Source organism: Lygodium microphyllum, chromosome 10 (genome assembly GCF_053477565.2).
Source record: "Lygodium microphyllum isolate KBCC chromosome 10, Lygodium_microphyllum_v1.1.10, whole genome shotgun sequence".
Taxonomy (NCBI): Eukaryota; Viridiplantae; Streptophyta; class Polypodiopsida; order Schizaeales; family Lygodiaceae; genus Lygodium; species Lygodium microphyllum.
Genome location: NC_141144.1, coordinates 101,474,334 through 101,497,367, shown reverse-complemented (window position 1 = coordinate 101,497,367; position 23,034 = coordinate 101,474,334). Strand labels below are relative to the sequence as shown.

General features: G+C 40.7%; 1 protein-coding gene and 1 pseudogene across 1 annotated transcript in view; both read left to right on the top strand.

The window, feature by feature from the left end:
• Window positions 1-18,307, top strand: part of EMB1187 (Protein kinase superfamily protein) — a 30,370-nt gene extending 12,063 nt beyond the window's left edge. The window contains exons 10-11 of the mRNA XM_087686674.1: window positions 17,391-17,483; window positions 17,623-18,307. Coding sequence (XP_087542800.1) covers window positions 17,391-17,483; window positions 17,623-17,742 — 213 coding nt within the window. The 3' untranslated portion in view covers window positions 17,743-18,307. The remainder of the gene's footprint in view (window positions 1-17,390; window positions 17,484-17,622) is intronic.
• Window positions 6,606-7,322, top strand: LOC148030356 (uncharacterized; annotated as a pseudogene).
• Window positions 18,308-23,034: the final 4,727 nt, after the last annotated feature.

Here is a 23,034-nt window from a genome sequence, read left to right as displayed (position 1 = left end):
ATATTCATTCACTTCTTAAAAAAGTCCCAAATCTATAACTAACCAATATGCATGGTTAACATGATTTAAAATTAGAGGGAAAGGTCTTAGTTAATCAAAACACACATCCACGATGTAGGTGATTTGTTTTTCAGCAATTTTGCAGTCACTAAATGATGATTTATCGGAAAAATCAACCCATCCATTCAACAATGTAGCTGATTTATTTGCCAGTAATTCTGCAGTCATTAATGTTGCCTACAGGCTTGGCCTGAGTTGCACTTGATTTTGAGGCAAGTTTCTGGGATAGGTGGTACTCTGTTTGCTCTCCTTTTGGATGTCTTATTGGACATGGATTATCTTGAGCGGCGTGCTTGACAATCAAGATTGGGAATCTAGATCACAGGTTTATGCCCCTTTTGTGTATAATACCAGTTTTAGGGTGTTGCTTTTCTTAGAAGTTTTGGCTTCATGGCTTAGGAGGCACATGCCAAATCCTTGTGCAGATTATTTTGCATTGTGATTGCTGATTTAGGTGTAAAACATCAGTGAGGGTGTATACAATGATGGTCATTCTACAAACTAGAACGTAGAATCATTTGTGTGTTGCCACATCACTCATATGGAGTTCAAAACAAGTGCTACATGGTTTGTCATCAAGCATCGTTTTTGAAAAAACAAGTGCTATATTTCCAAACAAGAAATTAGTTTCAATCTAGAACTCGTTAGTGATAATCATTTTTAAGGTAAGCAATACAAAATTATACATTCAAGACAAAACATCTAATACAAGGGCTATAAATATGTTTAGTGTGTTGGTTTGTAATGCCAAACCTGTTAGAGTCATCACCTGGACAGGCAGGCAGGGCCACGCAGGCGCCACGTGGCAGCTGTCGGACTGCAGCAGTGAGCTGCATTAATTGCAGCCGACCATTAATTGCAGCTGACCTGCATTTTCTGTCCATTATTTTCAGCCTATAAATAGGCTCTGTGGTCAGTTGTCTCGCACAGATTTCAGGCTGCAGACCGCGGAGATTGCTCTCGAGGATGACGGAGATCGAGATCTTCGAGGTGGAGACATATGCAGATATTCTCTTTGCATCTGTGTTTAATTTGCATCCTTGTACAGCATTCTTCACTGCAGATTTTCTGTGTTTCACCGTCTCTTTCTCTCTCTCTCTCTCTCTCTCTCTCTCCTCTCTTGGTTCACTCTTTGTCTCGGTCATTTGCTTCCGCATTGCTTCACTTTGACATGGTATCAGAGCATTGAAGAACTGACCTAGGGTGGACCCATTTGAAGAGGAGATTTCAGCACGATGCAAGACTGTTTTCAGCGTTCAAGTGCGAGTAGGTGGACCGTGCATTAGAATGAGGCTGAGGCGAGCGTGGTCATGCAAGAAAAGAGAAGATTTGCTGAAGCTGCTGCTGTTTTTTTGCTGTCAACTAAGGAAGAAGGCTGAGTTTTGGGCCTTCAACTACAAATTTTACCTTTTCATCGCCTCTGGTGGGTGAAGGAGTGGGACGAGTGAACCATAGCCCTAGCAAGCTGTATTTTCATAGTTAGAGGGGGCTTCTCTTTGTGTTTTGTGTAGGCATTGTAGGTGAAGATGTCTTGTGAGACCAAGACAGAGTTTCAGGTGATCATGGACCGAAAGGTGCCCGTCCTACCGGCTCTTTCTTAAGATCAAAAGCTCGATGATGAGAACTACCACATCTGGCAAGACATGATGCTTGCCATATTGGAGTCCTATGATTTGGCGGAGCTTGTTACGGAGGCTATCAATCATTCTTCGCGTGACGATTCCCGACTCTCTTCCAGTGAGAAGGTGGAGTTGGCAAAGGCTCAGGCATGCTCGCATTCCCTCGTTTTTATTTCTCTCATGTACTACTGTTGTTCTCTCTCGTATAGAGCATTTGATGGTGGCTAGGGAGATATGGCTAGAGTTGGATCAGATGTATAATCGGATGATCGTCATGAAGCGAGTCTTTGGAAGTGCAAATGCAGACCATGAGTTTCAACAAGTCATCATTCATGCAGGAGCATATCAGCAAGCTAAGACAGCTTCAGATGCAGGTTCAAATTGCAGGGAAGGTGATCACTTCTGAAGACAGCGCGATAATGCTCCTTTCATAGTTACCGCCTTGCTTTAGTGGTTTTTATTCTGCCTTGATTGCTTCAGGGCTATCTGAGACTCTTCGGTGGGAAGAGTTGGAACTTGGTTCCTATGGTCTTGGACCAAGAGGAGCAACTGAAAGAAACCGATGCTTTGAAATCTGAGGCTTTGGTTGGTCAATCTTCTTAGAAGAAGGGGAAGGACCAAAAGAAGGAGGACAAATCTAAGAAGGACAAAGACATGTCACATTTGTGGCAAAACAAGTCACTGGAAGAAGAATTGCCTCGACAAGGAGGAGGAGGAGAAGAAGGAGAAATCTTTAAAGGATTTCGGAGCGGTGGCTGCTCCCTCATGAGTTGCTTTTCTCCATTTCGAGGTGGTTGAGGATTCGACCCTAACGGCTTCTAATGCTGCGTCAACGGTCCCATGCAGTCGGGAGTGAATTGTTGACAGTGGTGCCTCTCGGCACATGACTCCTTCCGTAGGTGTTACTCCTTTGCACCTTTTCATGGTCAGATTCTCATTGGTGATAGTTCGTCTATTCCTATTCAGGGACGGGGCAACATGCATCTTATTCCAGATGGGCGTGGTGGTGCCCATGCATCTGAGGTACTTTATGTGCCGACTTTGGGGTATCATCTTCTCTCGGTGCACAAGATTTGTGCCCTCAATCTTTTGGTTGAATTTGATGTGGATTCTTTTCGGATTCTTGATTGAGGATCGAGATAGGTTACTTCTTCAGGTTGTGAGGAGAATGGAGTCTACAAGTTTCGGTATTCTTTTGCCTTGACTTCTCTTCTTTTTACCTCTCAAACTTAGTCTGAGCTTTGGCATGCTCGGTTTGGCCATCTCAATTATGATTACCTTCGGAAGGCGTCTAAGAACCAGTTTGTTCGAGGTTTGCTAGATATTGTGGTGAGTCAGTAGCCTTGTGTATCCCGCATTCATGGAAAGCAGACTCGTGATGTTGTTCCCAACAAGGCTTCGAGTTGGTTTTCAGCATCCTTGGAGCTTGTTTCTACCGATCTTTGTGGACTAACGAGGGCGGAATCTCTTCGAGGGAGCATGTATTTCATGCTCGTTATAGAGGATTCCAACAGGATGACATGGGCCTTTCTTGAAGTTGAAATCGGAGGCTTTCTTCAACTTTAAGGATTGGTTGCTCTTTGAGGAGAACCGATTGGGGCGGAAGCTGAAGACCTTACGATTGGATAAGGGCGGAGAATTTGTTCCTAATGAGTTTACTTGGTTTTGTGCAGATCGTGGTATTCACCAGGAGTTTGCCAATACAAACACCCCTTACGAGAATGGCATCTTGGAGTAGAAGAATCACAGTGTGATCGAGATGGCCTGTACCATGATGGAGCATCGTAAGACCCCTCAGTGTCTGTGGGTTGAGGCTGTGGCTACTGCAGTTCACATCCTTGATCGTTTCCCTTCTTCCACTATTGTTGGTATGACTTCTTATGAGGCGTACTTTGAGTCAAAGCCAGATGTTTCTTATTTCAGGGTTTTTGGGTGTGATGCTTATGTTCAAATCCCAAGACACAACGTGACAAATTTGAAGCGTCTTTTAGAAGATAGGTGTTTGTGGGCTATAGCTCGCAATCTCAAGGCTACCGATTGTATGATATTGTAAAGCGGGATGTCTACACAAGCCGTGATGCTCGGTTCGTGGAGGTTCCAGCCCCAGAGGGGGGCGAGAACCACCGTGTACTTGGAGATCCTAGTGATAGCTGGGCTCCAACAAGTGTTCCTCTTGAGATTGTGTCTCTTGAGGACTCTTCTTCGGATGAGGAGCCTAGTTCCCAGCCATTGGATTTACTGATTGGTCCTCCGTTGTCGGTGGACCTTCCAGAAACTTCAGTAGATGGAGAGTGCCGAGGTGAGATTCGGCCTCCTCCTTGTTGGGCCTGTGACATGCTTCGAGATCCAGGGATCGAGGGGGTCCCTGAGGAATGGCAACTGTAGGATGGACCACGGAGATCACGGAGGCACTATGCACATACTATGGAGCTTGTTTGCTCTAACTACTATTTGATGTCCCGTGTTATGCAGGATAGAGAGCCTACCTCTGTGAAGGAGGCTTTACAGTCTGATCATTGGCGGAAAGCGATGAGAGTTGAGTTGGCGTCTATTGAGCAGAATGGCATTTGGTCCCTTGTGCCTCGTCCCTCTCATAAGAAGGTGATTGGTGTCAAATTGGTCTTCAAGACCAAGTACCATAGCACAAGGCTCGCCTTGTTGCTAAAGGTTTTACTCAATGCCCAGGTGTTGTTTTCCATGATACTTTTGCCCCTACTGCTCGTACGGGGACTATTGGTGCTGTTCTTGGCTCGGTTGGTCATAGGAGATGGCCCTTCTTTTAGTTGAATGTGAAGTCGGCCTACTTGAATGGTGATTTGAAGGAGGAGATCTATGTAGAGCAGCCTTCTGGCTCTGGTTTCTCAGATGGGAAGGTTTACAGGTTGAAAAGGTCATGTATGGCTTGAAGTAGGTTCCCCGTGCTTGGAACGAGAAGATAGATTCATTTCTTCAGGCAAAGTTGGGCTATCGACGCTCTAGTGCCGATCTGTAGCTTTATGCACACACTTCTGAGGGTGGTTGTGTATTGTTTGTTTTGTCTGTTGATGACTTGATTGTTACAGGTGAACCATGCCTAGAAGGTCGAGGAGAAGAAGGTAGCCTTACATTAGAAGTTCGAGATGACGGATTTAGGACTTCTCCATTTCTTTTTGGGCCACGAGATTTATCAGACTCAAAGGGGGATTTTCATCTCTTAGCAGAGATATGTATAGGAGGTTTTTGTGACTTTTGAGATGGCTCGGTCCATTTCTACTCCTATTGATCCGAACTGGAAGGCCACTTTAAACTCAGATTCTCCTTTGGCGGATGCCACTTGTTATTGTCATTTGATTGGATCATTGATTTGGCTCCTCAACACATGAGTTACTCTATGTTTTGTTGTGGGTCTTTTGGCTGGGTTCATGAGTGCACCTCAGTAGGTGTATTGGCAGGTTGCCTAGAGGATACTACGGTTTTTGAGGGCGACCTCCGACCTAGGGATTTCCTATCCAGCAGGTATAGGTTGTTCCGATCTTGTTCTTGTTGGTTGGAGTGATTTGGATTCGGCTAGTGATGTGGACCAAAGACGGTCTACTATAGGTTATTGTTTTACCTTGGGTGCTGGTGCTACTCTTGGAGTAGCAAGAAGTAGTCCACGATAGCCCTATCTTCGACTGAGGTGGAGTATCAGGCCGCGTCTTCTATCACATGTGAGAGTGGTTTTGGTGATTGTTGGAGGAGCTTGGCTGCCCCCCAGACTCGTCCTATTGTTCTGTGGTGTGACAATGAGAGTTGCATTATCTTGGCATGAAATCCCATCTTCCATGCTCGGACAAAGCACATAGAGATCCAGTACCACTTCATCAGGGAGAAGCTTTTGGATGAGACCAATGATGTGGAATACTGTAAGATTGAAGACAACCTTGCAGATTTGTTTACGAAGGCACTTCCCCAGGCTCTACTTCGCCGACATTCCAAATCCCTCTGTCTGTTGCCTTGTCTAGGATTTGAGAGGGAGTGTTAGAGTCATCACTCGGACAGGCAGGCAGAGCCACGTGGCAGGTGCCATGTGGCAGGCAGTTGGCTAGCTGCCACGTGGCAGTAGTCGAACTGCAGTAGTCGGCTGCATTAATTGCAGCCAACCTGGTTTTTCTGGTCATTATTTTCAGCCTATAAATAGGCTTTGTATTCAGCAGCCTTTGTCATTTGTCTTTCACAGATTTCAGGCTGCAGACCATAGAGATTGCTCTCAGGGCTGATGGAGACCGAGATTTTCGAGGTGGAGACATACACAGATATTCTCTTTGCTCTCGTCTCTCTTTCTCTCTTTGAAAGTTTTATCTTGGACACCACCCACACGCTCCCCCCTCCCCCGCCTTGTTTCCCTCCCCTCCAGCCCACCCCCCCCCCCCCCCCCCCCCCCCCCCCCCCCCACCAACACACACACAAGCCTCTTTTCACCCTTTTTATTCATCTCATGTCTAAAATTTTAAAATTATTTCATTGTTCGCTGTTGTTCGGAACACAATCACACACACGTGCGTATGCATGCATGCATATATGCATCTCATGTTCCCTTGTCCTAGGATCCTAACCTGCTCTCGCCCTCAGCTCTGCTCCCACTTTGCACTCCCTACCCTGTCCTTGCCCTACATTCCTTGCCTTTCCCCCAACTTGTACTCCTGCCCCTGCCTCCACCCTGTACTCCATCCTCTTGTATTTGCTGTGCCCTTGGTCTCAACCCATCCTCTTTTTGCTCCCACCTTCAACTCCTTGCCCTGACTTGACCCGACTTGAAAGGCCTTTAACTTCTGGACAGAGAGTTATATAGACACCTACGGATCAAGAGAAGATTAAGATCTATCATAGAGAGAGATGTGGATCTTAACTCGCTGTAAACGATGGGCATACAAGGACACACAGTATTGGGATTTGTACTATTTGTTCATGAGCAAAGATGTAGCTATAGCATGGTGCAAATTGTGAGAGGCACGCTGCTCCACACCCATTAGTGACCTAGAGACATGGTACTCCTATGTAGAGGGAGTATATGATGCACCACACCGGCCACTGATCCCTCACCCACTTGTGCCTCGCCCTACCACATCCAGCTTTTTCATACATGATATGGTGAGGAGAGTGACAGAGCACCTACAACATGGATGATCGATGGATCACAAAGGTATACAAGATGAATACTTCATTTATGCAATTGACATTTTGGCTTTTCTCCTTGCTTTTATGTTCAATAGGGCCCTAGTAGAAGGCTTCCTAGATGAGTGGACCATGCATACCATTGTGCCCATCCACAAGTCTAGAGACCCCCTAGATCTAAGTAACTACCGAACCATCATGGTGGGCCACACACTGGCAAAGATATATGGAGTAGTGATGGAGGCAGAACTTAGTGCATATGCAGAGAGAGGGAGATTGAGAGCAATAGGACAGGTTGGCTTCAAATGAGAAATTTCTACACTCCACCACATCTTCACCTTGAGAAGCATGATTGAGCAAGCAAAAAAAAGGAAGAAGAGACTCTATTGTTGTTTTGTGGATTTCCATAAAGCCTTTGATACGGTTCCACAAGATAGACTATTACAAAGGTTGCAAACCCTCGAGATCTCACTGGACATCTCTGGGGTATCTACACACTATACGAGATAGTGGTGGGTCGAGTAAGATGCCCAAGAGGACTTTTAGACATGATCTCTAGCACCATTGGAGTGAAGCAAGGATGTCGTCTGTTATCTACACTCTTCGGTCTCTACATCGATAAGATAGAAGATCACATCACATGAGGAGGCGGCAATGGAGTGGAGTTAGCAAGAATATTGGTCTCTATTATACTTTATGCTAACGATATTCTTTTGGTTTCTGAATCATAGGAGGGTCTACAACAACATCTCCATGCCCTTCATGACTTTTGTACACAATGTGGATTGATGATTAATCTTGGGAAAATCAAGATCTTGATCTTCCACACATCGGCCCCAGTGAGGAGGAGATTAGTCTTCACTGTAGGAGCTGGACAGGTGGAGGTTGTGGACTTATATGTCTACCTAGAGGTCACTTTCACTACATCCATTGGGAAATTCACCATGGCACAGCAGGCAACTAGAGACGGACTCACATGAGGATGTGTAGCATTGGCCATGATGGAGAGATAGCGCCACTAGGCACACTTCTAGGAGCCTTGCACACGGAGGTGGTAGTTGACACACTGGTCACACCAACCATGATGTATGGTGTACCTATTTGGACCCTTGGCTTGGCTACATACCTATGGGCATAGATCAAGAGACCATAGATCATTAGGCTCTTATGGATGATCCGCAGCAAACCATCAATACTGCATGAGATTATTAGAGCCGAGTTTGCTACACCCCCCATGTTGATGGAGGGCCTTTTTTAGACTATTAGCTTCATACATAGAGTACGTGACATGCACCCGGATAGACTACCTAGGAGGGCCTCTGAGGCCTCTAGGCAGCTAGCTTAGGTAGGACAAGAGACTTCATGGTATGCATAGGTTGAGCAGTGGCTTATAGGATATGGGAGTGAGCTAGTTCCTAGTCGAGTTTCATAGGCTTTGCACATCACTAGTATGGGTTGGCACTACAAAGAGAGGGGGATATCACAACTCATTGATTTCTTCCAGATAGTGGCCACATAGAGAGGGGTAACAATCTAGAGAGATGAGGAGATCAAAAGCAGCATGCCACCCGCTAATACAAGGGTACCAGACACAGATGCTACATTAGAGACAGATGAGGGAGATCCACCAGCGACATGAGCAGTAGCTGATAGAGTTGAGGGTATAGTGCGAATGCTGCCCTCATACTTTTTGATCCAGGATGTATGACATACTCTATCCACCGATCTTGATTGCGTGGAACTAAATATAGGGATACCATTCAGCCACACAGCTTGACATATATTGCTTCATCTCGTTTTATCCCTATATGAGCACAATTTTGTTTTGTACATCACCTTAGCTTCTTTTCATAGTATATCATTGACCATCCTTTAGCATGTCACACTTTGATATCTAGTGATGACTAGCATTGTAGATGGTTTTGTCTCATAGGCCTCCCCCTTCCTTTCCTCAACAAAAAATTATGCTGCTGATTTATCATTTACTTCAAGCTTATGTCTAAAAAGCAATTGAAGATTTGCAATGTCTCTGTCCTTTGATGAAGCATCTTTCTATTATTTGCCTAATAGTGTGCAGATGGAAAGAAAGGATGGAGGAGAATAGGAGTTTGTGGGTAGACGCAAGTACTGGGGAGAAGGATAATACATATGTAAATGTGAGTATTGTCGTCATAATTGGGATGGAGGATGAGAGCATACATCCTTGGACTCGAGGGCTATGGTTTGGACAAATGTGAAAATGAACATGACATGTGAAAGATGCTATGTGAAGGCTACATACAAAGGGTAATGTGCAAAACTTTGCAAAAGAGGTTGATGTGCAGGTGGTTGATTTGGGGACAGCCAGTGTTGATGCATTGCAAGGTGGTACTCAAATCGAGTCTTCACACGAGCCTTTGTAGAAGAAACAGAAGCTTTCGCCAAGGCATTGGGGTCACAGGCATGGAGTGAGGTATACATTGCTCTTTGTTGTAGAGGGCATTCCTTATTGAGAAATGAGGAGTTCGTACTTTGTGGACATGGTGCATGTTAATTGATAAAGCTAGATGTAGCTTTTTTAAGTCCCTATCCTATCATTAGTTGCGTATAAAGGAGTTGAACAAAGAGGTGTGATCAATAAGAATAGATTTGCTACAAGTGTGGGAAAAGTGGAAAAGATACGATTGTAGTATAGTTTGTGATCATTGGTCTGATACTCAATGTTGATTTATTATTCATGTCATTGTATCATGCATCTATGGGTCGATTTTCTTGAGGTGTGGGGATACCTTTGGGTAGTATAAGTTAGGGGAGTTCATCTATGAGATATTGAACGATTCTATTCTTAATGTTGAGTGAGATAGTGCAATATAAGTTTGCATGGACGATGTAGCAAATTGTTTGAGAAAAGGGTAGTTGCTAGAGTAGTAGCAGCCTCATATTTTTTTACACTCCATGCACATGCCATTGTCTTGATTTTTTGTTTGAGGATATTACATAAACAAGGTTTGCTTACATGTTTATCATGTTTGCAAATCTATTGGATGAAAGTACATACAATGGATTGTGCAGGATGGTTGTGAGCAATGAGAATGGCAAAAAGGTGGCCTCATATAGCAGCCATTGTTTTTGGCTTATCATTGTGGCAAGATGCTAAAGATATTGTGAAGATTTGCGCACCCATTTTGAAGATCCTTTGCCTACTTGATAGGAAAGGGGCCACCACAGGGGTTGTGTATGAGCTTACTGATCAAATGATGGACAAAATAGATAGTGTGGGTGGGATTGATCCCTCAATGCTAGTAGATGTCAAAGGGCTATGTGTGGATAGATGGGATATTATGCACCCTCCATTGCATGTAATAGCTTTTGTGCTTCATCCTTATTTTGAGAGAGAAACATTGAGATAGTGATAGAGGTGCATGATGGGTGGATGGATGTGATAGAGTGCATCACTAAGCATGATGTTGAAAAGCAACGACTTTTATGTGATGAATTGGATGTATACAAGTTGATGTCAGGTATATTTGCTCATCCTCTTGCAAAAGATGAGAAGAGAATGCATCAAGGATTGAATTGGTGGGAAACTTTTAGGGCTCACACACCAAATTTGCAGCATTTTCCTATTTGAGTGCTCTCATAAGGCACACATACTTCTCCTTATGAGAGGAATTGGAGCACATTCCCTCTTATCCACACAAAAAGAAGAAACATTAGTATAGATCCATACTAACTTACATCTCCTCTCTAAGCTTAAGGAAAGAGGAATTGAAAAGATGGTGGCTTTGTAGATGATCAACAAGGAGAAAGATGATGAGAGACTTTCTACTTTGCAGCTAATTAGTGAGGGAGAGGAGGCCATTTCAGCTCCTCTAGCTAGAGGAAGATTGAGTGGTGCTATAGCTTAGAGTAGGTCCAATGTTTTGCAATTAGGTAGAGAGGCAAATGAGGATTATAGTGATGATGAAACTGGCCTTCCTTTGGGGAAAGGGTGGTAATGACCTGATTTAACTCTGATTACAACAAGCAAATTAATTCACATAGATTGAAATGCAAATGTTACCACTCTAATCTTGGATATTCGACACCCGATTGGCCCCAAAACCTACCCCCCTTGCTATATTTCTTTAGCTTGAATTGTAAATGGATGGAGTACATTGTGATTCTTCACTCCACTAATCCAATTGCCTCTTACTATCACAAAAGACCAACAAGCCTTCTTGTTAGTTTGCCCCTTGGTTCACCTAGGGTTTGACCTTCGATTGACCATTGGTGTGTCAAATCTAGCCCCAAATCTGATTGGGGATGAGCTGGCTTCTAAAGTCCTTGGCAATTACTTTAATTTTGTTTGCTGATTTTAGTGTACTAAGCCTACAATCTCTCAAGTCCCAAGGTGGTTGCTAAACCCTAATTACTATTGTAAATTAGGGTTTACAGCAATAATCACTTTGTTGTCCATTGAATTTGGCTGAATTTTGCTACCAATAGCTGAGAATTATTAAGATATATTGAGGGGGACTGGCTTCTAAAGTCCTTGGCAATTACTTTAATTTTGTTTACTGATTTTAGTGTACTAAGCCTACAATCTCTCAAGTCCCAAGGTGGTTGCTAAACCCTAATTACTGCTGTAATTTAGGGTTTACAGCAATAATCACTATGCTGTCCACCAAATTTGGCTGAATTTTGCTACCAATGGCTGAGAATTGCTAAGATATATTGAGGAAAGGTTGGGGAATGAGTGAGTGTTGTAGAGATAAATTTTAGAGTTTTATCACGAAAAACTGATTAAATCAGTTGCCGCCTTTATTTAGCTTTTCCATTTGCGATCGCCCATTGCTAGGAAGTGGCAAACTACTCTCACCCAACTCAAAAGCTTGTTGCCTGCTGATGGACACCCTCGTGGAACCCCTAGCCTTGGACAACCTTATGTTGATTGGAATCACCCCCTCCAACTGTTGGTACCTATTGGTACGGTCTCTTCTCCCTCTCTCTCAACGTCCACCCAAATGGGATGACCATTCTCCAGCCTCTCTCAACGTCCACCCAAATGGGATGACCATTCTCCAACCTCCCACATCCTTTTTTCCACTTGCATGGGAAAGTTTTGTCAAGTGGTAGCCTTCCTAATCTATATTTTAGCAATTTTCAATCGCTAAATTAATTTTCGTAATTAATTATTTCAAAAAATTAATCGAGCCCTTTGACTTGCCCATAAAATTGGTTGTGTCTATCCATAATTAATTGGCTAGGCCATTTTGATCCCCAAGTGGTCCTATTCATTATTTGACCCTTCAACAAGTATTAGTTAATCAATCAATGCCTAGTTCCTAGTGTCACCACTAACACTTATTGGCCAAATAATTGCTCTAGTCCCAAAATGAGATCAAGTGCCACCTAGTAACTATCTTAATACAACTTTTGCCTTTGGCACCAACTAACGCCTTGGGACAGTCCTTGGTTCAATATTGTGAAATAACTTATTGGCATACCACATGTGCACCTCACATTTGCATTGACATTTGATTTGAATTAATCAAATGCCAAGCAAAGGAAGAGCAAAGCATCAAAATGTCACGTCCTTGTGACAAACCTTCCCTTGAAATCCCTTCAATCGTCCTTGATTGCATTGCAATGTGCCAAAAGCAAAGTATAATGTATTGGAATTTTCCAAGAGGGGTTTTAATCGAAACAATATTGGCCACTATTGCTTAAATATGCTATTGCCAACGCTTGCTGAAAATTTCCAGACAGCATAAGGAAAACAAGAAATTGAAAAACAATCTGAAACTGTTGCTAGAAACTTATAGGATGTATCCATTACTCGTATTTCTTAGTTGCTCTTGCTAAATAACCGTAGTAACACATAGATGCATCCATTACTCATATTTCTGAATTGTTCTTGCTAAATAACCATAGTAACACATAAATTGAGCATAAACCATGGTTGAACTAACAATGGCATAAATAAAACACACTACTGCCATAAAACTAGGTGAATGGCACTGGTAATTGATGATCATCCATTGAAAACCAGCCAATTAATAATCAATCTCTAATGATCATACACTGATGCAAATGTCCAGTTTTAGAGTTGCAAATGAAAAACCAAACCTTTTGCATACCAGTTGCAGTACCTTAGATGCATGCCCAATACATCCGAGATTCACTCAGGCAATGCTCCAGATCCTTGCTTTGCTGAACTTGAATGAGCCAGATCCAAAGTTGGTTCTAACTAAACATCATTGAGGTAAAGCTGTAAACATTGAGTGGTCTACCAAGCATAGTTGAGGGAAATGGAGAAACGGAAACAAAAATGGGAATGGGAATATCAAATTTTGAGGAGGGGGAAGCGTAAATGCCTTGTCATGTGCCTGTGTGGGGAGTGGGGGGGGGTTCACTTACAGTCTAGATGCTTAGAAGCTAAAACTTTGAATACAAGTTTCTTACTCAGAATCAAAGCTTTCTAATTTCCAAGTTTTAAGAGAGTTCTACAAAAGGTGCAAGCTCAAAGGAGCTTTGTGATGCATAAAGGATTTTGGCACATAATTAATATGCTGATTGCGAAGAAAGAACAATTGTAAATAAGTGCAAAACCATACAAAAGAGTGAGTGATAACTAATTATCATCTCTTAGTTCCGCTTCCTTACTATCTCCCTCTTCCTCATCCATGTCATACTCTTCAGTTGCTATAGGCAAATCCTCTTTATTAACGAAGAAAGTTCAAACGGATAGAAACGACTCTAAGCTTAATCATTTTAAATTGTTTAACATTAAATATTTAATGGTTTGAGCTTAATCAATGAAACATTTAACATTTAAACATTAAATATCAAAGGACTATATAACATTATGAGTTTTAAAGAAAACGCTACATTAAAACATTAAACATTTAACAATTAAACATTAATGATGCTTAAAGAACATGACTTGGGGTTTGGGTCCTTATAAAGGGGCATTTCAGGGCGTTTCCCACTCCTATGCTGCCATGTCACTCTCTTCCATCCATTCAACATTCATTGATGAGTAATTCTGAAACTTCACCAAGTATCTTCCGAGGATTTTACTTGTGATCTTTGTCTCTTTATGTGCTAAAATTTGCTCAGGTACCAATATCTCATCCAACTCCTCAAGCTTTGGCTGAATTTCGACAGACACATCCTTTGGCACATCATCACAAGAAGGCCTCAACAAGCTCACATGAAAGGCATTATGTATTCGCTGGTGTGCAAGCAGCAATCATAGAATTTTCATATGGCAATCATATGCCATACATAGATGGGTGTGAATTTTGAAAGTATGATTGGAGTATGATTTAGGCCCTATGATTGAATCATACATTGCCCTAATTTTAATTTTAAAAAATGTATCTAAATGTAGTGTTTTATACCAAAGTGAGTAATCAAGCTAACAAGCTGAATGAAAATTAGATTTTTTTCCTTTCAATAAATTTAGGTTGTATAAAATAGTCACTACCAATAAGGCATTCAATGATCAAGGCACAACATTGATTTGCCAAAGAACATTCAGATTCTGATTTCCAATCATTTGAGTCAAGAGAGGATTGAAGCATCGATGGCATGTGGCTGTTACTGATCTTATCTATAGGTAAGCGGCTGTTAGCCTGGCTTATTTAGTCTGTCAATTTGTCATCTCTTGGTTGTGAGCCCTAGTTAGAGTTTGGCAGGGACGTTTGGAGTTTTGACTCTGTTTTCTTCTCTGTTTAGTCTGCATTCTCAGTATTTTGCTGCACTGCCAGTTGCTATCCTGTCCTCAGACTGCTGCAACTTTTTCAAGGCCTGCCACATCATCATTTCACTGCATTTATTGCAGTTGGACTGCATTGAATGCAGTTGGCTAGTTTTTTTCAGGTTGGCCAGATCAGCAATCAGCCATATTTCAGGTTTTTTGCCATTTATAGCAGTGGGCATGGCTGGGCAGATCATTGTCCTTTGTCTCTTGCAGGTGCTATGACAGTTTGCTGTAGTCTTCTTTGTCTCCCTTATGGACTTCAGGTTGCACACTCTCCGTCTCCATCTCCGTTTCCATCACCGTCCCAAGTGCTGTCATCATTCTTTAGCCTGATTTGGTGCCCTCATTGACACCTAGGGTTGTGTGCAGGGACTGATTTATTCAGCTTTCCTTCATTGCTCAGTGCAGATTTCTCTTCTATTCGTGCTTTCTTTTCTACTCTCATTTTCTCCATGTTTATGATTCTCTTCCATTGCGCACTCACATGGTATCATCACCTACGTGAGGACACGAAGTTTCCAAGCAAAGAGGAGACCACACTATTGCTGAAAACTCAAATTTCAGCCTGTTGTTCTCTGTTGTAAATGCAAAATTTCTGCGGGTGGATGGGTGCTTTTGACAAAGGTGGGACATCCACAATTCTTCTTTTGTAGGTGTTGCTGATTTTCCCTCAGTTCAGGCTCTCCTACAGCAAAATGCAGCAACCTTTGTGTGTTTGTAGGTTGTACGAAGATATCTTACCACCGGTTCCAAGGCTTTGATGACTTGGACAAGGAGGTTTCCCATCACTCCTTTGAATGGCAGCATGATTATCGTGAAGATTGGAGGTCATTGAGCCCTTCTGTATGGTCTCATCATTCAAAGCAACCTTCTCCTCCCCCCTCTCCACGTTTCCCGTAAATAGTGCTTACACACTGTTTTATGCTCAGATACATAGCATCTCAAGAGATCTATCATTGTGGATTTTGCCTTTCAAATTGACCATCAATCTGTAGATGGAAGGTCGAAGAAAATTTCCGCATGGTACCCATGTTTTCAAATAGCCCCTCCCAAAACAAACTAGTCATCCGAGGGTCTCAATCATTGATGATTGACTTTGGCATGCCATCATACTTGAATACATGATATGGTCAATATCCCATCATTCCCCGTAGGTGTCCTAGGATTATCAAAAATGAAATCCACCACATACCATTTGTACACTCTTCTTAACTTCATTATCCAACCACCGTCCACAATAGGTAATATATTTAGCCATCATTGACTGCCTAGTGGAGATCTTCTTCATGACTCATGAGCATTCAGTTTGGCTTCCACCACTTGTAGCTGCCCCATCTTTAGGCTGCAATTGTCTTCATCTAGAGTAGCTCTTATATTCATCATTGTCCTCTCTATCAAAAGGATTGCATTTCACTCCCTTCATAGGTGTTGCCGCCTAGCTCGTGAAGATAGGTGTCTTTGAGCCTTCTCCAATGTCATTGGCTGGTCTTTGCTCACCTCACTTGGTCTACAAGACACAAGACCTTGAGGCTCCATTGTATAATTCATCATTTTTGCTCTTTGAGCTTCTAACTTCTTTGCTTGTGTGTTTGCTACACACATTGTGTTACTCCCCACAAACCCTAGCTTCTCCACATTGAGGTGAACTATCATTATGTTGGAGAGACTATATAGTTTACTTGATCTATGTGCCTTCATAGGACAACATAGGGGACATTGTTACAAAATCTATCTAGAAAAAATCTATAATCTTTTGCAACAATTTGGGCATGCTACCCCTTGGGGATTGATGAGTTACATCTGTGTCATGTACATATCATTTTATTGAGGGGTTCGTTCAATAGGTTGTATTCTTCTGAATTGTTTTTGTGCATATGCACCCTATTACTTGGCATTTTTGCCCTCTTGCATGGGAGGGTTTACAGTTATTCCCATCTATGTGAACACCCACTTTAGGTGTATGCTCTTTGAAGTTGGTTCTCTCATTTACTTCGGAAGACCATGACTAGTGGTCACTTAAATGTAACTTTTGGTATGCTTGCATAATTCAATTTCTTAGACTTGCTGTATGCGACTGTTGGATTGACTAATTGGACCAGTATAGCTGCGTCGAAGTGTTTCTTCCTTGTGTGGACCGCTTTCATGTAGTGAGTAATTTTTCGTGCTTATTCATTTCAAATTTCTTAGTCTTGTTGTATGTTTGGATTGACTAACTGATAGACTATTGCAGACGCAGAGGTCAACTAGGTTGCAAACTTCATGGTCTGATAACACTTTTCTTTGAGGATGTTGTGTTAGCCAACTCTCCCATATTTACTTGTCTTCAATTCCATTATCTGCTCACCTCTAGCACATTTGTAGTAGCTTCCCTGCAATGTAGACACTATAAATATCATCTATGCATGGGATGCTCCTACAAATCATGATCTTCACTGAAGGTGTCAGCAATGATATTCTGTTGATTGCTTGAATGTGCTTTTGCTAGTTTACAGGAAGCCAGATAGGGTTTTCAGTGTTATTGTCGAGACATGTGGGCATTCTCCAAAGTGTATCGGAAACACAAGACACTCACACTCCTTCCACTTTAAGGGGCTTGAGATGATGTGTAGAGTGTAGACTGTAGTGAATAGATGTAGAACACCATGCTGTTTTCTTCATTGCGATGTTGAGTTCTAGATTGAATCTAGAGGGTTTCATATTGGTTATGTATGGTGTGTATAGCTCTCTTAAAGAACTTTCCCACTTATAAATATAACATTGCCAATTGTGCATGTTTCTGTACAATTTAACTATGGCTGAGTGTGTAACAGGGGTCAGTTTGTCATTCGGTTCTAACATGGGTGATGCAGGTTACTGATGCTGAGCTTGAACAACTTTATGTGGAGTCAAATTTTTTCAGCCTTGCAAGTCATTTGTACTGGGCAGTTTGGGCTATTGTTCAGGTAAGGTTTGTATTACTGTGGAGTCCTTACACAAACCTATTTCATAAAAAAGGGAGAGATGTTTGGCATCATCACTGAACAGACTAAGGTCACACAGAAAATCAGAGTTGCATTGAAGTTTTATCTGTTTATCGTGCAGGCTAAGTTTTCTTCCATCGATTTTGACTATCTGGATTATTTTTTCCGGAGGTTTTCTGAGTATAAGAGACAGAAAAATGAGCTTCTGTCTCTTGTCACAATGTATTTGGCCAATGAGTAATAATTCACCCCTAGTGCCATGTTCCACAACAATGGGGAGTTGCCCATTCCCCATTCAAGGAAGAAAGAATCAAGTGTTGTCTCCTCGCAACCTATTCAAAAAGTGATGTTCTTACTGCCTTGTAATCATTCATTGATTGCCATTAAGTAGCTGTATTTTTTAATCGATTTCTCTGCCACACGTGCAGCAGATCTAAAAACAAAGTAGAGCTTGGCTGCTCTCAACTGCACTTTTGTACTTTATTCAATCTGCAAGTGGGTGTAAAAGACAAACCTGTAAAGTATTTGAACATAGCAGCCTCAGCCTATACCAAAAAGGTGATTTTGAGAGGCTAGATGTGCATTTGATTTTTTCATGTTTCCAGGCACTCTCACAAAAGAGGTCAGATGTCAATGTAGTGTACACCTGCAAAATGCTGGCAAAATGCACGTTCAATAGTAGTGAAGGGTCTTCAAATGCAGCTTTAAAATTAGGGCACAGAGTGTCTAGCTGAATAATATTCTAGGTATTTTCTTGTAACACATGGTGTTTTTCTTTGATTGTAACTCAGTGAACATATTTTCCTTACTGTTACACTCCATCTTATCTAAAGGCATCTTTATTTACCCACAACTGTCAATAACATCAACTTTTGTTCAAAACATTATGGCAAAATAGTATCCATAGACGAGAAATAAGAATGACACATTTTCCAAGTACATTCCCACACTCTGTTGCCTTGATCAAGATCAGTTCGATTAATCTTTGTTTTCTGCCATGTTTGAGACTTAGCAAATGAGGCTGGCTGTCTGGTCTTTATTTTTTTTCTACTTAAATATAGAGCACTGTATACCATTTCCAATTATTATGGTTCCTTATGCTTCCAAATATAAAGCAATTAGAGGAGAAATGTGTATTGAGAGAAAGGTGTGTAACAAATGAAATGAAAGTACGTTCAGCTTATCTATGTATCATCTATTTCTCTTGCACGTGGGGAGTAGGAATACATATATCAAACAAGCATGCTTATATGAGCGTAGAAAAAAGTGAGTGAGTCAAATGATCTTTTGAGTTACATTTCAAGCGTGAGCCAACCAATAATGTTTTCTATCAGCTAGGTGCTGTGAACCTATATTGACTTGATGCAATCGAGTATCCATAAAGGATTTCTCACCTTAACAATTAGGCTGATTGTTTGGTGTGATAATAATGTTTATTTTGAAAGACTATTAAAGTGACACCGAGTTGGCTTTGCACATCTTTAATCAATATAAGATACCTTTTGTATCTACATTCCAATTTGGATAACTATTGGTGCATTAGGACTATGTGGCAAGAACAGGGCAAGTTGAAGCCTTGGAAATTTTAGCTGGTAAGCATGCTTTCTAGGCTTTGCAATTGCTCACAAGTGTATTTGTAAGGTCATTTTCATTTTGGAGAAACAATTGTGTATGATATACTTCCTATGCTTGAAGCTCCCGCTTGCACCACCCATCATAGACTTGTTTAGTTGTCTCTATGGGGATATTGCTTGCAAACCCTTGCACTTGTTGAGCTAATGTGGGTCTTTATTTCATTTTTACTCATTATATAACAAGGTAGTTGTAATAAGGAGGTGCCCCCCTAATTAAGAGTTATTTTATTGTTTCAGGGGAGTGCCTTGAATGTAGCATGTGTAATGATATGTTAATCATCCCAAGTCAAGTTAGTCATGCATTGGACAAGAAGGTTCATGTGTCCTATAAGGGAAGGCATTGATCTTCATGAATCTTCCATTGCACATTGAGTTAGTCATGGATTGAATGGGAAGAGGCTTATGTGTCCTAAACTAGACAACTTTTGTAACATAGAAATCCAAGCAAGGCATTGATCTTCATGAATCTTCAATCACAATGTCTCAAAATTTTGGGGTGTTGGTATAGAGTTGGTGAAACAAAAGGTCCTTTGTTTCCATTTTTTCTTAATTTCCAAATATTTGGGAAGAAGTTTGTGGTCATATCTAGGTGATGGAGGACTAGCATAGCTACTCTAGATCATTGTTGTATGCCATGTCTGACCTTTAGTAGAAAACAAGAGTGCTTGTTTTCATGTGAGCAATTCGTAAATAAAGTCAATGTACAACACAATTTAGTTGGGGAGATTGAATCCAAAAAATTAACTTTATCCCATTGTTATTCCTCAAGTCCTTGGAGGATAAGGGAATTAGCTTGTTTATGAATTGATTACTTCTCTTGCATATTAGAGAGGAAAGTTCATATATCAAACTAGTGTACTTATATGGGTGAAGAGGAAATAAATGGGTTAATGTATTTCTTAGCTTTTGAACCAAATGATAATAATTTTTGATAGCTAGGTGCTACGAACTATGCTAATTTGATACTAGCAAGCACCCATAAAGGTTGTTTACCCTCAATGCTTATATAGGGGGACAATTCATATATCAAGCTAGTGTGCTTATATGGGCAAAGAGGAAATAAATGTGTTAGTGAATTTTTAAGCTTTTGAGCTAAATGACAATGATTTCTAATAGCTAGGTGCTACTAATTATGCTAACTTTATACAAGCAAGCATCCATAAAGGGTCTCTGCCTTCAATGTAAGATTGCTAGGTAAGGTTACAATCTTTGTTTTGAAAGACTATTATGATGAGTGACATTTTTAAAGATTTGTGCTTTGTATCTTCATTGAATATAAGATATCTTGAGTGACAATATGTTCCTATTTGGATTAATTGTCAATGCAATAGGTTTCTTTGAGAAGAATAGGCCAAGTTGAAGCCCTAATATCTTAACCATGAAGGCTTATAAACAAAATGAACATATTGTGGGCATGATTATTAGTCTAGGCCATTCAATTGCTCAATTGGATTTTAAAGATGATTTTGATGCTAGAAAAACCATCATTCTAAAGCACTAGATGTGCCTTCAAGAAATATCATACATGCATGAGACTTGGTAATGAGTTTATGGACTACATTATAAGTTGGTGGACCTATCAATTAGAAGCAAAGCTCCCACTTGCATTGTCCAACCTACACATCCTTATCGTTTTTCATGTAGATACCCACCCACTTGTCCTCCTCTTTCAATTAAGAGGTACACCTTAATCCTTCCATTGATGGGATTAAATGGAAAATAAGTAAGTACTGGTGTGAGAGAAATAAAAGAAGGGAGGGAGACCAAAACAAGAAATTCTAAATAGAGTGGTAGCAATATAGTGAAATGATAACTTATAAATAAATAAATATATTTACAAGATAATATTAAAATTTGATGTTATCCACCCTTATGGATTTTGCATATATCGACAATATAAAAACAAGTGGGTATATTATGTCCTATTTTTAACCAATGAGGCTTGCTATCTAGCTTTATTTCATTTGCTCCTATAGTAGAGCACCATATGCCTTTCTTCAACCTTTAGTCTAAAAGTGAAAGACATGTTTAAATGTGTTGGGGAAAGCATAATCCTTGTACAACACTGTAGATAAGAAAGATTGAATGGAAACATTACATGGGCCATGTTAATGCTCCTCCAATTTGCTAATGAAAAAGGAATTAGAGGAGAAATAGGCAAATGGAGAGATTGAATAGAAAAATTAAATGTACCAACATCGATGTTCCTCTAGTTTCTAAATGAAAAAGCTATTAGAGAAAAAATAGGCATTAAAAGAAAGTTGTGAAAATGAAACCATGTATAGAGTGTGAATGCTTTCAACTCATCCAACGTAAAGCTAGTTCTCTTACACATTGGGAGCATAAATGAATGCATCATATGCACAATTATAATGGGAAAAAAGAAAATTGGATGCACTTAATGGACTTTTAAGTTCCATTTCAAGCATGACTTGAATAAAAATGTTTTTCTAGCAATGTAGTTTTATGGAAGTAACATTCATTTGACATAAACTAGTATCCATAAAGGAATCATGTTCTCAATGCTTGTGCAAGATTGTGTGGTAAGACAACAATCTTTATTTTAAAAAGAACCATAACGAGTGACACTTTTCAAGAGTTATGATTTGCGTATCTTTAAGCAAAACAAGATATGTGCATATGCTTGTGTTCTAACATGAACACTTGTCATTCCAAAGCAAGTTGTTAGGCTATGCCATGCAATTGTTTCACATGTATTTGCAATGACATTTTGATGTTAGAAAAACCATAATGTATGATGTACTTGCATACTTTAGCAAAGTTCATAAAGAGCAATTAGACATTATAACCATGGATGACAATCACTAATAAATGCAAGAGCTACATGATAAGGTGGTGGTCTTATAGACTGGGGAAAAGAAGCTCCCACTTGCATCATCCAAACAATTGAGCGTGCGCGCGCGCGCGCACGCGCACGCGCGCGCACACACACACACACACACACACACATTTGTGAATGTGTGTGTGTATACATACAAATCAAATCTTAATTTGGCCATCAAATGTTTTGTGGTTTTCTAGACTAATGCTCCTTTGGTTCCACTAACAAATTTTCTTCTCATCGGAAAAGAACTAGTCCAACTCCATTCATGTTAGGACTTCTAGAATTGGCATTCTTCAAAGCAACTTTCTTGGTCATATGCTAGGTCAAAAATGAACAAGTTGCCTCATTAGGACTAGGATTTCCAAAACTATCTCCCTCCCCATTATTCTGTGAATGAGCATCCCTGTTGAATCCTTGACTAGCACCATGCCCATATGCACATCAAGAAGGCAAAAAAAAATCTAGCTGAGAAATAAGCCAATGGTTTCACATATTGTTGCGTTGGGAACATTCTTAGTGGATTCCATTGTTACAATTAAAATTACAATAAATTCTTTGTACAATAAGTACTTGGCCTACACAAGTGACACCTTATCAAAGCACAATCAATAGCCAAATGATAAGGATTTCTACACTTAGAACCACAATCATTGAGGAATCACACGAGGTTTTTCTTTCCAAAGATTGATCCTCAACTACCTTCCTACTTTGGGAACTTTTTACCTTCTTGCTTGACCTCTTCTTTCACTTTCACTTATCTTTTCTTACATTGATGCACACTGTCTCTCCAACCTTGGAGATTACAATTACAAAGAGTAAAGCATCAATGAGTTCTCATTTTACTTCTTGAGCCTTTTAGTAAGTTGAACACACTTTCATCATAAGAGTGGTGTATGTGAAAGAGTGGGATGACTGAGCAACCTTGGTGTGACAGATATATTGTGCTTGTGAAATCATGGAAACCCCTAAACAGTAAGGTAGTGTTGTCAAATCACATTAATTGAGACAGATTTCTTAACATTGTGATTCAATTATTTGTGTAATAAGGTGAGCA